General features: G+C 43.6%; 1 protein-coding gene across 1 annotated transcript in view; it reads right to left on the reverse strand.

Moving 5' to 3' along the window:
• Positions 1-3,393: 3,393 nt before the first annotated feature.
• The window catches only part of PKP4 (plakophilin 4), a 235,408-nt gene continuing 223,343 nt past the window's right edge, over positions 3,394-15,458 (reverse strand). The window contains exons 17-22 of the mRNA XM_040644689.1: positions 15,051-15,246; positions 11,049-11,133; positions 10,808-10,925; positions 7,937-8,065; positions 6,151-6,224; positions 3,394-4,387 (exon numbers count right to left, since the gene is read on the reverse strand). Of these exons, the coding sequence (XP_040500623.1) occupies positions 4,139-4,387; positions 6,151-6,224; positions 7,937-8,065; positions 10,808-10,925; positions 11,049-11,133; positions 15,051-15,246 (851 nt within the window). The 3' untranslated portion in view covers positions 3,394-4,138. The remainder of the gene's footprint in view (positions 4,388-6,150; positions 6,225-7,936; positions 8,066-10,807; positions 10,926-11,048; positions 11,134-15,050; positions 15,247-15,458) is intronic.

Here is a 15,458-nt window from a genome sequence, read left to right on the forward strand (position 1 = left end):
TAGAACAAATGTTAATAACTTTTTAAATTGGAATAAACCTCACGTGATGGAATGTGAACATTTTGATGACTTTTGATAAATGTACACACCCGTGTAAGAGCCACCCCAATCAAGATATAGACATTTCCATCATCTCCAAAAGTTCTCTAGTCATTACCTACCCCCGCAGGCAACAATGGTTCTGACTTCTGTCATGATAGATAAGTTTTACGTGGTCCTGAAATAGAATCATTCCATTATTGTATCTGGGGCTTTTCTTTTTTAGTGCTGACTAGTATTCTGTTATATACATGTACCACAGTTTGTTTATCCTTTCTCCTTTTGGAGATCTGGGTTGTTTCCAGGTTTTGCCTATTATGAATAATGCTGTTATAAACAACTTTAAAAAATCTAATGAAGTGAACAGCAGTGGCCAAGTTTACAAATACTTTTTTCCTTATAATTTGATTTGATCATAGAAATAACACTACCACCCAGTGGATTTAGATCTGTGTTCCTCTAAACGTATTACTGAGGCCCCCAAACAAGAGGGTCGTCTTGTGGTGGATTTTGTTTCAGGGGGCCTGTGTTCAGGGGCATGACTCAGAATGTCCTAAGGGGAGTTCTCAGCCCATCTAAACTGTCATGCACACCAGACTGATGAGGACCCAGGTTTCCTAAAATGAGGTGCATGTAATATCAGTAGTGGTGGACAGTGAATTCTGGTGGTCCCTGGAAATCTGTATGTTTAGTAGTTAAATGTTCATTTTTATGGAGAGTTTTTATTTATGGCAGGTGATGGTTTTTCCTTCAGGGATAGAGTTTCCTTTGGAAAATTAAAGACAAATATGAACATTTTTCATTAAATAATAGCTCAGTTGGAACTCAAATGACTGAATTTTAAAAACACTGGCGTCATAGTTAAGATAGACCATAGTACTAACCTGGCCTTGGCCACTTACTGTGTCATCTTCAGCAAGTTGCTCCATATTTGCTTTAGGATCTGTAAAATGGGATATTAGTACAGATTTCATACATCCACTATGAGGGATAAATGATAATATATGTGATACTCATAGCACATAGCGAGTGCCTGAGAAAGTGAACTATTGGTATTTCAGTGCAATAATCAGCAGTCATGTGGACAACCAAATATTGGCCAGGGATTATTGGATTAATTAATGGGTCTGTGAGGTCATCATTTCTGATACTCATGAAACGTCCTTGAGCTTGAAAGGACTTTAAACAGTGCAGTGTAGAAGCAAAAGATAAATATTCTGGCAAGAAGGAAAACCTCACCTCTCACATTTCAGGTTTAAAATCTCAGTTATGATACCCCAAATCTCTGTCACTCTTCCAGGCAAACTCCACACATCACACTCCGCCCACCAAAATGTCAGGTCACAGGGCAGGAAGGTGGGGATAATGGTGTGTGGGCCGAGTGGCTTTCACCTTGACTGCACACCAGTCATCCAGGGAGCTTTTCAAGAATACTGGTGCCTGAACCCCATTTCTTGTGCTTTTGATTGGTCAGGATAGGCCCCCCCTAGTTGTGAAAACTGCCGAGCTGGTTCTAATGTGCAGTCAGAGTAAAGACACACTGGTCTAGCTCACCAACAGTGGCTCAGCTCAGCTCTGACCTTGCGGGATGCAGTCAAACTGCACGGAGCAGAACCACAGACCTCTTCCTGGGGGCTGAATTCTGCATGCTATCTTGTGACATAAAGGCAGCAATACAAAGTCAACTTTGGGGGCACCTGGGTGGCTCAGTTGGTTAAGTGTCTGCCTTCAGCTTGGGTCATGATCTCAGAGTGTGGGATCGAGTCCCATGTCGTATCGGGCTTCCTGCTCAGTGGGGAGTCTGCTTCTCCCTCTCCCTCTCTCTGTAAAATAAGTAAAATCTTTAAAAAAAAAAGCCAACTTGGTTATAGCAGAACTTATTTATTCTTACACTTTGGGAGAGTGGGATTAGCTTTTAGATCAGTGATACTTCTATCTTTCAGGCTGTGTCCATAGCTGCTTATCTCTGGTCACAAGGAAGGAGCTTACAGGGCATCTCATCTTCAGTCCTCACCACAGGCCTCTTTCTGGCCCCATTAGGAGGTTGGGGTGGATGCCCAAGTGAGTTCTTTGTAACCCAAATTTGCATCTGTTATTGAAATGCTGCCTGTCAGAGTTGGGGACCTGGGTCCACTAAGTTAAGCCAAAGACGTACGAGGTCACTAAAAGCAACAGTCATTTACTGTCACTCAGCTCAGGCCAACTATAGATTCTGTCCTGACTCCTCGAGTGAGGACCTTCAACCCAGACGTGAGAATGTCAGTTTCAAAGAAGTCAGTGATTCAAAGCTCGAACGGATACCAGACAACTCAAAAGTCTTAATGCCAGGTCCTTGGGGGGAAATCTGGCAGTGTCTGCCACCTTGAGTGCCATTTGCTGAGCTCTGCCAGGGCATGTGAGGCCAGGGGCAGCTAGGCAGTCTTATTGTGCATCATTTTAGAAAGCCTGCACGTCAGGAAGTCTCCCCACTGACAGATTTTAGGAATATTCCTGTTTGTACTTGGATTTCCATTTCACTTTGGATTCTAATCTTGGACTGCAGTCCGTTCAATAAAAGAAAGCATTTTTCTCCTAATCTTCCATATATTCACAAATACAAGCACACGTTCTAATCTATGATTTGTACCTCGTTTGTAGGATATATTGAGCTCAGTCAACAGCTCTGGGTTTGACTTGCCATATGGGTTGTTTCCCATATAAGATCCAGGGTGGAAACTGCAAGACTTAGGAAGGCCTGTCTTTGGGCGTCCTGGGGCTGGTGCCTCTCGTCTTGACAAATGGAGAAAAGCTTACAAGTAATGTTGCTTGGTTATTGGAACCCCTATCATGTATATGGGGCTTCCTCCACTCTGTCTCTAATCCAGGGAGTACTGTCTCATCGGATCATTCAGCAAAATAATTATTTAGAATATGTTTTGGTTTCCTACATTGGTGTCAACCAGTAAGTGCCCAACCATTGTTTTTACCTAGTTATTGAGTTCTTAAAAAAATTGCCAAGAGGAGTCGTCGTCAGTTTGGTTAGGGCTGGTCCTGCCAGATGTAATTTCCTTCAGGTGAAAAGCACTGTTAAAGACATGTAGCAGTCTGAAGACAAAAAAAAAAAAAAAAAAGACAATGTACATTAGATTCAAAACAGATCCCCCAAAATAAAAATACTAAGGTAGATAAAGAGGAGGAGATTTCATAGTTTCATTCTTTGGTCCATCTCATAAAGTGTATAAAACTAGAAAAGTCTATAATACTTGGATATATTTAAGCTGTTTCCAACATGCAGTTAGATTCACATTTATAGAATGTGCTTTTCCGTATTACACACAGAAAATAAAAAAAGAACAGGGAACAAATTTCCAAGGATGAAATTTCCACATTTATTTTTCTTTCATGTGCATAGAAAATGGCAGTGAAGTGTCCTATGAAAGAGGCAGGGAATGGGCATGGCGCTTCTATACCAGACTGGACTTTTGTGCTTCAAAAGTACACTATTCATTTTGAAAACAAAGGATGTTATAGTTTGTTTTTAATTGCTAACAATTCCTTGGGTTTCCCATTTGTTTTTTAAGCTGTCAGTTTTCTTCAAATCTCTTTTCAAATGACACACTGCATTACAAATGATGGCACTTAACCAATGTGGCATTTCCATATTTACACCAACAAAAGAAATTTACAAGACATAATAGCATACAATCTTGACATTTAGTAATAGCAATAAAACATGAAGGGCATCCATTTTATTATTTTTTTCTGTACAAACTATCAGAACATAACTTTATTCACATTAAAAAAATCATCTTTGATTTGACCTACACATCCCCCATCTCATTTCACCCATTTCTCAAACCTCTCATCACATCACCCACACCTTCACCAGACTACAGAATCTATAAGTAATTAGATCTAACACCTAAATAGAGCTTAGAAAGTCCTCTCTCCCGACGGTTTCCTTACTTCCCTGATAATTCCTCAAAGAGAAAAAAAATATGCTCTTCACTCAGTCCTTCCATTTCACTTTCACATTTCATCAGCAAATCAGCAAGACGGATTTCTCATCTCAATCCAAACAAGGTTAGAAAGAAGAGTTCCTCTACCGAGCATCTTGATGCTACACCCATGAGTCTGGGGACCCTGGGTACTGTTCTGCTCTATAAGAAGGTCGTTTCGTGGAATAAAAGTCTACATAATTTGTGGTTGATTTCAGTCCATACTGTGTTGAATAATCAGTAGAAGCTGGAAAGTGAACTCGGTCATCAAAATAAGGATCTTCATAGCTATGAGGAGATTGCAAATACAATCTGTATGCATCAAAGTTCTTTCTGTTGGAGTCATCTTGACTATAATACAGCTGTTGATGCTGTTGACAAAATGAAAAAGCAAATAAATCAAAGCAATTTTTGGAAATATGTGTTTAAGGGAAATTAATGTGGGTTTCCTGCTTCATATTTTTAAAGCAGCATTCAGTATTTGTGAAGATATGGTTCAAAGTTCTTTCTCGTACACGCTGTGTATTTACTAGTAGATTGTAAGGATTTTAAACTATGTTTATAAGTGGGCTGGCAGAGTTTGCTCAAGTCCTGTTCTAAGGCCTCTAGAAGTTGATGTCTCCGGAGAGCCCAAGATGGCCCCTGGCTACCTCCTTTCCCCCTAGAGGTCCAGTTCTGTGCTCTGCTGTGGAGGGGCCTGTTACCTGGGCATGCCCATTGAAAGGAAGGCCTTGAGTTTTGCTTTGACACAGGGGAACCATGAGTAGTACATCATGAATTTGGTTGGAGGTGGGATTTTCATGCTTCAGATAGTTGTGTATGTATAGAACCATCCTTTAAAACATTTACCTCAGAGATGAAGATTGAGTCCATCCCTCAGTTTTAAAAGAAATGTGAGGTACTGTTAAAGGAGTAAGCAATCTCTGGGCAGCAGAATAATAAAATTGAAAGAGACACGTGAGCAAACAGCTCTAAAGGAAAGACTTCCCTAAGCCAGGACTAATCGATTTGTAAGGAAGCAAGGTGAAACCCATGTGGGCATCCACCTCAGAGCACCCTGCCCCCATTTCCTTTTGTGTTATCTCATCTCTGACCTCACATTAATTTCTTCAAATATGTTTGGAGAAAAACTGTCATGGCACTTATGTCTGTTTTCCCTCTCGATTATACCCAAATCCCCCCACTAAGATGTAACAAATTTACCATGTACATTATCAACATCATGTTCTGGAACTAAGTTGATTCTAACATTATCAGTATTTCAGAGCCTGAAGTCTTTTTTAAATTTAAGTTAGAGTTATGACTTTAAGGTTTTTTTTTTCCTCCTGACTTAAAAATTATAGCATACATTATGAATAATTTGGGAGTTCTTTTTTCTTCCATCTACAGAGAAAAGATGAAATGGGGGGAGGTCTTAGAGTATCCTTATCTGAAGTTCAGGATACAGGCTTGTTTGGAAAACCCCAGTTGCTCATATATTAATGGAAGGTAAGAGGAGAGATCAGATGACCTATGTGGGCATGGCATCAGGAAGGACCAACATAAATTTTAGACCCCCGTGAAAGCAGAGATTGGGGCCACAACCATTAGTCCCCACTCGGATGGAGAGTGGGGTCCACCCCAGTAGGGCTGAATGCACTTTGACTTCTGAGACTAATGGAGACCTGGCCACCGACTCAAGTGGTTTCAAACCATGGATGCTTGAATGCGGAGGGAGTCATGAAGATGGGAAATGAGGTGTACAAAAAAGGAGAAAAATGAGATGAGAAAATGAAGTGTGCTTACCACCTTTCCCCACCCAGAGGATGGAAGAGAATTTAGAGGTTAACAGAAAAAAGGAGTGGGAAAAGGAGATTGTTGGGCAAAGAATATGAGTTAAAGACTTCTCAGCTGGTTCCCATCAGTGGCATGGTGGTCTCAGCAGCACCGATTTGAATATTCAAGCACATGAGGCTACTGTGGAAACAGTGCTTGGCTTAAACCACAGATGAGCTTCTGAGGAGCAGAGATCCCCAGGGAAAGCTCCTTGGCCCCTGCTGTGTTGGCCCAGCTCTGGTAGGTCAACCGGCACGGACCCCTTACTGTGTCGATCCCTGCTAACCAACCTTCTGTAAAAATGATATTGCAAATTCACCTGTAGCCGTCTATTTTGTTCTCTTGCTGGTGAGGAATAGGAACTGATGTAAATTGGTGAAGGTTTGCTGGAGCCTGTAAGAAAATATTTTATGAAATTAAAACTAGTGCTCATTACTCCGGTCCATTAGGCTGTGTGGGCTCCCTGCACTAGGGCTGGTGCCGTCCCTGACAGGGCCTGCCTTTCCCAGTGTCAGCGGAGATCGGGACAGGGAGCGGTCTGAGTTCCCTGGATCTAGCTTAGCTGCTGCTCACCTCAGGGCTGTTAGGGGATAATGGATATGGCAAAGATAAGTTCTGTGTGTGTTTCACCAAAAATTAATACCGATCCCAAAAGGTTTCCTTCTCAACCTCTGGTCACTGTGGAGAGCTGTTCATACCTGTGGTTTCCCTGGCTGGCTCTGAACAGCAGCCTTGCTCCCTGAGCCGAGGGACATCACTTTTCCAGGGCTCTGAGCTAGAGCACTGGGTCAGATGGGGGAAGGGAAACATTAGAACAAGCTCCATGCCTTCAGAACAGCTTTGATTCCAAGTCCCAGGTCGTAGAACAAGCAGGCATAGGCATGTTCTAAGCGGTCTGGCCACAGGGAGGCACGGTCTAGTGTCTGCCATCTTTAAGTACACTTAGAAACAAAAAGAATCTGATAATCAGATGGTTGTCTTCAAGAGTCCGCAGCAGACTCCCGATGAGGTCATTGGCTACCCTTCTATTATTGTTAGGGCTAGCAAAGATTTTTTTTTATAATGAGGAAAATGAAACATACTTGAGGCAAATTAGTTTATTGAAGCAAGCAAAGAAGATACAGAAGGGCATGCATGCTAAAGAGGCGATCTTTAAAATAAAGCAGGCTGCTGCAAATCTGAAGCAACAATGCACTTCAGTTTGTGCATCTCCTTTGCAAAGAGCTTGGTGTTTGAAATGTAGCATCTGCAATTTTCTGAGCTATTAATTGCCATAGTAACAATAGTCGATTAGTAAACAGTCCTGTGAAATCACAATTTCAGAGACAACAGCACAACTGAGACGGCTCCCCCAGCAGTTGTTAAGTTGCTACCAGCTTCTATTTCTTTTTAATAAATAGGTTTTTTTGAGGAAAGAGTACTCTTTTGTGGTAGCTCAGTCACACCCTTATTTGAAACTTCTAGAGTAGTTATAATTTGCCAGAGAGTTGAGAATGGGGACAATATGAAATCCCGGTAACTCTTTGGGCTGGCATCCTTTTACACGAATTAGATGCCCAGCTTTCTGAATGACATAAACATATGCATACTATGCAACATTATTTTTGTTATTCTTAAAATATAATCACTTAGGGAAGAATCACATTATACATTCTGTTGTTCATTCAAACTCTTTTCCATGAAAATATAAATGAAATTGATCTCCATTCTCAGGTTTGAATTTAAGAGATGAGCCAGTCTAGGAGATGTGGCCTTGCAAAGTGTCCCACAACTCCGAGTTCTGACGCAGGCGAGACACAGGGAGACACTGCATGGACAGAGAGGGAGCAGAGCAAAGGGACTGCACTGGGAGAAAGCCAGAAGCCATCTCTCTTGGATATGGTGCTCTTTTTATTTGTGGTCACTAGGCCACTACCTTAGCTTGTTTTCCTTAAAACAAGAGGAAAAGGCAACAGCCCTGGAAGCAGGAAATGGAGAGGCTGGAACATGGTCTGCTGGGGGACCGTCTCAATACAGGCATGGGCTACTTCCCAGGCCGCTGGCGGGGTGCCTGGAAACGAGTGGCTTTTCGAGATACTCTATCACACACCCGGCTGGCGTCTTACCAGGGTACAGGCCTTTATGTGTGGCGTCCCCTTGGCTATTGTAATACTGCATAGGTGGCTGGGTCCTATCGTACTCAGAGCGAGGGTCTCTGATTCCTAACAGTGCTGGTGAGGAGGAGGTGCTGCCAACTGAAGGGAGGGCAGAGGACGAGGGGGAGAGAAAAGAGAAGAAAGAGAAAGCAGACTGTCAGTGTCTCTGCAAAATCCTCTCTGGAAAAATAAAGGTCAGCAATTAGAAATGCCACGCAGCTGGTGCTAAAAATCAGCTCTTAGAGATACTGTGAGTTGAAGAGCAGCCCGTGCTGAGGACTGGGAAGTCAAGCCTCAGGCCCAGGGCTGCGAGAACCTGAGCCAGCGTGGCCCTGCCAGAGTTTTCCTGAGAGCTGAAGCGTAGGCTGCCTGGTTAGAGGCGCAGGGCAGAAACCACACAGCTTTCTCAATAGTGGGCCTCCAGGACTCCAATAGGCCTTTACAATTGAGTGAGAATAACTTATTAGCCACGTAAGAGTTACATTTGCTATTTTATGCCCTCAGTGCCGTTGCTTGTAAAACACCCATCTATTATCCTTGATGTACAGCTCTTCAGTAAATAGGTGTTTTATGGCATATTTTGATTTTTAATTATTTCAAAAATATCTGTATCTCTAAATGTGTTTCAATAAGAGTGCCCAGCCCATAAAATTTATAATTCTTTTTATGGTGATCAGCTGTCAGGGAAATTTTGTAAACTCAGTAAGCCTGGCTCCTCAAGAAATTCACAGTGCTAACAAGTGGGGCCTCACAAAACCCCAGGCAATTTTTTATCCCAGCTTGAGCCAAACATTTAATAATACTGTATCTATCCACAGATCTCGTTTTAAGCATTTCTGTACAGAAGAAAAGCACCTCACATCTTTTTTTTTCTCATTAAAAAGTCATGTTGCTTGCACTTAAGGTAATTATAAATACAAGTGGTCACTTATTCACTTGAGCCACTTGAAAGCAGCAGCCCCTGAGCCTTGACACCGGTGCTCCTTCATGCCTTGCTGCCTCCAAAGGCAGACTGACACTGAAATCGTTTCCTTAGAAGGTCACTGCACTGACATAGGGTTGCTGTGTGTTCAACAAAGGTGAGCGTGCGTGGGCAGTGTCTGTGTGCTACTCACCTTGCTTACTTTCTAGAAGGTAGGAGGACAAAGAACATGTCCACCTACCTCCCACAAGTACAAGAGCGAGGCATCAGAAGTGCCAGTAAGCTGATACATTAGTGCTGAGAGATGGAGGATTAGCCCTTAGAATAACTGGAGCAGCAGTATGAATTATATCTTACCTCTGACCCACAATCCAGAAAGGTACCTAGGAACCTGGGTGGGCTCATCAACGTTGTCCAGTGTGTGTACGTGAATAAGTTCATTGCTTAGTAACTACGCCCTCATCTGTCTGAAATTATTCTTTTGCCTGTACTACATATGCCTTTTGTTAAGCAGCCAAATCTCTTGTTTCCCCTGACACCCCTATTTCTGAGTCCCTAAAGGATTCTGAGCATTTTTATAAAAGAAGACAGCCTCAGGCTACACCTGGGAGCTCAGCAAGGATGTCAAAAACCAAGCATAAGTCTCTTTGAAGAAAACAACTCATAATTGAAAAACTAAGATAAAAATATACACCGTACTCAGTAGGCACAGATAATTTAAAAAAATTCCTAGTACAAGTGCAGACATCCAATTATGTGGCAAGAACCACCAGTCCTATATTTGTCTTTTTGGCCACATTTGTCCGCATGAGAAATAAGACTGCCAGCAGTAGCACAGTTGAATAAAACAGATAATATTTATATGTCAGAATGGGAGATTTAAAGCCAAATTAAAAAAAGATATTTATTACTTTTCCTATTTCATTTAGCTAAGAATTAAATTTATAGGATTAACTTGGCTTGGTAGCGATATTCTGCCCCTACATATAAAAAACAATCTGGGGGTGCCTGGGTGGTTAAGCGTCCACCTTTGGCTCAGGTCATGATCTTGGGAGTCCTGGGGATGGAGTCCCAGATCAGGCTCCCGGCTCAACGGGGAGTCTGCTTCTCCCTCTGACCCTCCCCTGTCTCCTGCTTTCTCTCTTTCACTCTCTCAAATAAATTAATAAAATCTTAAAAAACAAACACCCCCCCCCCAAGTCTGAGTCTCAGAACATTCTCTCTACCAAATTAGACACTAATAAGTAGGTAGTGTGGGTGCCAAGATTCCCAATTTACAAATCATAGGGAATTCCTGCAAACCCACCTGTAGAGCCTGTTCCCATCAGTCCTGGATGCGGGGGTGGGGGTAGGGGGAGGTCCTGGAATACAGCCAGGGGATGGAGGTTTAACTGGGAAGGAAGAAGTGCTGGAGATCGTAGCTCCCCCAGAATGCAGGTATTAAGATCATGTCTAAAGGACCCATTTTCTAAGAGTTCTCACCAAGAAAACTAAAAAATCACTTTGGAGGAGATTCCAAACTTATGGCCAGTGGGCAGGCAGGGCAGCTGTTTTCAAGCATAGCTAGTGGTTCTCAAAGTGTGCTCTTCCCCCCCTGCATCCACATCACCTGGCCAGCCAGGTCAAGCAGAGCCCCTTCTCAAACCTAGTGAAGCACAATCTTGGGGGAGATGCGATGGAGGGCCCCAGGATACATTTATGTGTAAACTTGCATAAACTTTTAAAATGGAAGGAGGAAAGTGGGTCTTGGTTTACAATGGCATGTAATTCCCAAAGAAGGCTCTTGGCTTGAAGAGCAAATACAACTCCTAAGTGTTTGGAGGTGACAGGCTTAATCGTCTATGTTCAGTCTTCTCTGGCTGGAAAATAATGTCTGTCACACAAATATTCTCGCGAAGGAGTGGAGTTTGCCCACTGACCTGACTGAATGATGGGTGACATCTGTTGGTTGGTGGTAGACAAGGAAGGATGTGATTTGAATCGGTCTCGCTCTAACGTCGACACAGGTGTAATGAAATGGTTCTGATTCCACCCATCCTGTGGAGTTAAAAGAGAAAAAGAAACCTCTCAAAATGAATAATGACATTTCATTACAATAAATGATTATGAATGTGTGCTCTGATGAATGCTAATTATGCCAGAGCTATTCTTGTAAGTTACCTTTTTATAAATGCTCCGGAGGTCCCGATACTGCCATAATGTATTCAAGACCTGGGCTGCTGCCTTCACCACTTTCAGAGATGATCTAGGGAGACAGCGAAGACGTTAATGAGTGTGGGCGGCACAGCCTCAGGCTCCACTTGCAGAGATTTGGGCTGCAAACCAGTGGCCAAGAGGCCATCTCTCCAAGGACTAGAGGACGCAGGGGCTGCTGTTGGAAAACACAACCAAGGAATCAGGTGTACCTGGGAAATGGGCAAGTTCACGGCCGGCCAGAGTGGCAAGGACCAAAGTGAGGCTCTTGGGCAGTCAAGTCTGGGATGAGAGGCTGTGATCAGGATGAGCAGTGACTAAGCTGGGGGTCTCCCAGCTTATTGCCCCCCCCCATATCTCCCAAGGGGCTGACCTTGCTGGGGTTTTGGGATTAATGCAACCATGACCGTGCATCCTGTCAGAGGACCCTCCCAATTTGTTTCCCCCCATTATTAGGTCTTCATATAAACATGTCCATTGCCTTCTTATCATTTATCCCTCTATATAAACCAATGTACATCTGTGCCCTAATGTTCAATGTGGAAAATATGGGTGGTTTTAAGTTCTCCTCTTTGAATACGTTTGTTGAATACTGGCGCTCTGTTCAAGCACTGCTGACCACGAGTCACTGCTTTTTACCTCGGGAGCTGCTCCTCTAAATCGGGGGCCTCAGCGTAAGTGTCGAGGGAAGTGTAGCCTCAGTGCAGGCCTCCAGATCACCTCCAGATCACCACATTAGGGGTGGATCAGTGCTTGGGGAGTCAGCCGTAAGGATAACGGAATACCTCTTCAGAATTCATTTCAGCGCTGAAAATTTGACTTCAAATGTGTATCTTAGGATCTGAAATCTGATTTCCTCTTCTTATCTTCCCAATTAAACTCTCAGGAAAGGGAGAAGTAGCAAGGCGAGCAGACTGGAAGCACTTTCTCTGCCCCAAGTAACAGGATATGGGTTGCAGTGATTCCAAGGGCTTCAGCAAGGACGGAGTATAGGCAAGTTCAGGGCGGCAGCCTGTTCCTAGAAGTCGGGCATTTCTGCATCCATCTCCATTACCACCTCCCACCTAAGACTTCCTCTTCTCAGTGTTCCTCATGAGTCAAAGGTAGAAGCAGTTCAGACCAACCCAGTCAAAGCTATTCTAAATTTTGTATTTTCAAAATGGATCACAGAGCAAGGAGGTATCTCAAAAAAAAAAAAAAAAAAAAAAAAAAGGACCGAGATGAAATTTCTGACACCCAGCATGGCCTTGCAGGGTCTTCACACCTCACAGCCATGCCGTTCTCAGCCGGTTCCTGACCATGCTGCTGGTGTTTATCTCCCTGCCTGTAGTGCTAGGCAACCAGGAGGCAGGAAAGGACACTTGACCAAACAGGAGCGTGCCAACTACACATCCTGATACAAAACAGCTAGCTAGGTGTCTGCAGAGACGAATTCTATCAGTAGAAAGCTAACTCTTAAGAAAAGCAAGGAAATTTCTGTGCTCCCCTCTGTAGTGCAACTCCTTGGAAGAGTTATGTTTTCTCCTAACTCTACTTCTCATCTTCCAATGTCTCATCTTCTCTGCAATGTGTGACATCAGTAGCGTTCAACTGGACAGTCTCAGTCCTGATCCGACCTGACTGAGCAGGGGCATTTGACGTGTGCTCACCCCTGAAACACTTCCTCCCTTGGTTTCCAACACGTCCTCTTCTGAATGCTCTGGCTGCTCTTTCTCGGCTCCTCATTTCCTTGGCCTCTAGCTATGAGCCAGGAAGCCTCTTTTCTTCTCCATCTACATTTTCTTCCTTATTCGTCTCAGCCTATTTCACTTTTCTAAATATGCCATTTATACACCGATGACTCCCAAATTTATATTTCTGGCTCGGACCTCTATCCTGAACTCAACTATATTCTGTTGACCATACACTGCACGTGGATGTCTTATAGATGTCTCAAATGTCACACGTCCAAACCAAACACCTGGTCTTCCCTAAAAAACCTGCTCCCGTAGGCTCCCCCATGTTGGTGAGTGCAATTTCATCCCATGGTCATTTTGGCCAAAGACCTTGTGGTCATCCTTGCCGTTTTCCTCCTCTCCTGCTGCTCATCTGATCCCTCAGAATTCCATGGACTCTTTCAACCACGTCAGAATCGACCACTTCTTCACCGCTACAATTGTTGCCACCATTAGTATCTCCTTGGTGGAAGGGAAGGTTTGTCAAGTCACGATGACCCCTTTAAGGGAGGTCAGACCATGTCCCCCCACTGATGAACAATCTCCAATGGCTTTTGGTTTTCCTCAGAGTAAATCAAAGTCCTCATGCTGACTCACAGGGTCCTCTATTTCTGGTTACGTTTCCTCCCCCTAGCTCCTCCCGACTTGCTCTGTTACCACTGGCTTCCCACTGTCCACCACACACGAGGCCCTTCCGCTTCCTCCTTATCTCCTTTCCCGATGTTATTATTTGCTCCATCTGCATCTGACAGGTGGTGTTTCTCACTCCTGGTACCTCACCTACCTCGCCTAGGAATGTAAGCTCCCGGGGGTAGGGGTTATTGTATAATCTGCTTGCTGCTCTCGTACATAGCAAGCGGGCAGTAAACTTAGTGACTCCTAAGGGAAGGTCGTCATGTGTTCAGAGGCCAACCTGAGTTGATCCGGGACTTTCTGAGTCTCTTGTTTCGAAAAAAGATTATACCGGATGAGAATTTTTTTCTTTCCCCAATATACAAAGGTTCTGGCACTGGTTCAGAATCTCTCTAGCGTCTTCTTATGCCTTTCGCAAATGAAGGCCCTTTAATGAAATTTTAAGAGCACAGAAGTGATTATGGTTACCTTAGCTTTATCTGTAACATTTCATTTCCTCTGAAATAAAAAAGGTGCATGTGCATTTATTACTAATGAGATTAAAAAGAAGAAAAAAGGACTGAAAGGAAATATGGTTAATGTTGATAGGTGTGACTTCTGGGGGATAAGAATATGCTTTGCTACAATATTCTTCTATTTGAGAAATTCCTACAAAAGTATAAAGTAAAAGATCAGACAAGAAATAATGTGAATTCCAGCACCGTCACTCAGCCAAGTAATAAATACTGACCGAGCATCTCTTACAGGTCAGGTTTTGTTCTCCATGTAGAGGGTAGAGCAGCAAAGAAAAGACAAAGTCCCTGCTACTCAGGGAGTCAGAGGCCAGAGACAACACTAAATAACATATCAGGGGTTAATCAGTGCTGTGAAGGAGAAGGGGGGGGGGTGTGGAGAGTGGGGAGACAGGGGCCATTTCATGGATCAGGTGGCTGCTGCCCTGTGTATTGATTGAGAAGGCTGCGAACAGCCCTACTTCCCACTTCCTTGAAGGACTCTTTGATCTGATACTAAGGCAGATTTACAGTCAACTGCTATAGCTCTGTAACAAAAAAACCCAAAACAAAACCCTTCTATTTTGCCAATTCCCTAATCCCTACTTCTGCTGCTTCATCAATTAGGTGTCAACAGGAAGCAAAGGGAAATGTCTGATCCCAGCCCAGGGTGCATCCTGAGGCCACACAGCAGGCCCCACCGCAGAGCAGTGATTTTAATACTTTGTGGGCACCTGGCAGAGGAATCATTCCCAGAACTGAGGATTCAGTAAGATATTCTTGCAGAACAGGCCCTGGAGCCTAGAGTAAAGTCAAAGGTGAAAGGGAAGGTGCCCTCCGATGGTCCTCATCATAGATTTCTGATTCTTCCCAGGGTCAGCGCAAGCAAACATGGCTTCAGAGACAAATGGAGGGATGTTAGAACCAAGTAAATATCAGAAAAGGGGCCACATGACTGCAAATGCCCCTTCTCAACAAAACAGGTTTTCATCGGTGGAGACTGCGTATCTTATTGGTGTGTAGGAAATGCAGGAATAAATCCTTTGCAATAGGAAATACCCTTCTCAAAGGCCCTTATCACAGGACATTCCTAGTAATAAAAGCCTCATGCTCCATCTCCTTGCACTTGCCTGTCTCCTCTGCCCTTGGTTATGTTCACCAGCTTCTCTATCCCCCCTGAGTCGGCCAGAGCTTTGGCGTTCTCCATGTTTTTGCTGGTGACCTCATGCAGAGCACAGCAGATGGCCGCCATGGTCTCATCAGACAGCACACTGGGGCCGGTGCCGCCGGGAAGCCGGTTGACCAGGTCTCGCATGGCATATTTACCTGCCAAATGCAAAAGATTTCATTCCACTTTCAGAAGGTACTAGGTTTTTGTTATTGTTGCTGTTGACCGATCCTGACATTATGTTCTCCCTTAAAAACAGAACCTCAGAAGACAATAGTATGGCGAAATAGAAAGTGACAAATATTACAACCGTAGGGGGGAAGTTAATGTTTACTACAATGCCACTCAAAGAAATGATTGGTCTATAAAA

Source organism: Ursus maritimus, unplaced genomic scaffold (assembly GCF_017311325.1).
Source record: "Ursus maritimus isolate PB19 unplaced genomic scaffold, ASM1731132v1 scaffold_1, whole genome shotgun sequence".
Classification (NCBI taxonomy): domain Eukaryota; kingdom Metazoa; phylum Chordata; class Mammalia; order Carnivora; family Ursidae; genus Ursus; species Ursus maritimus.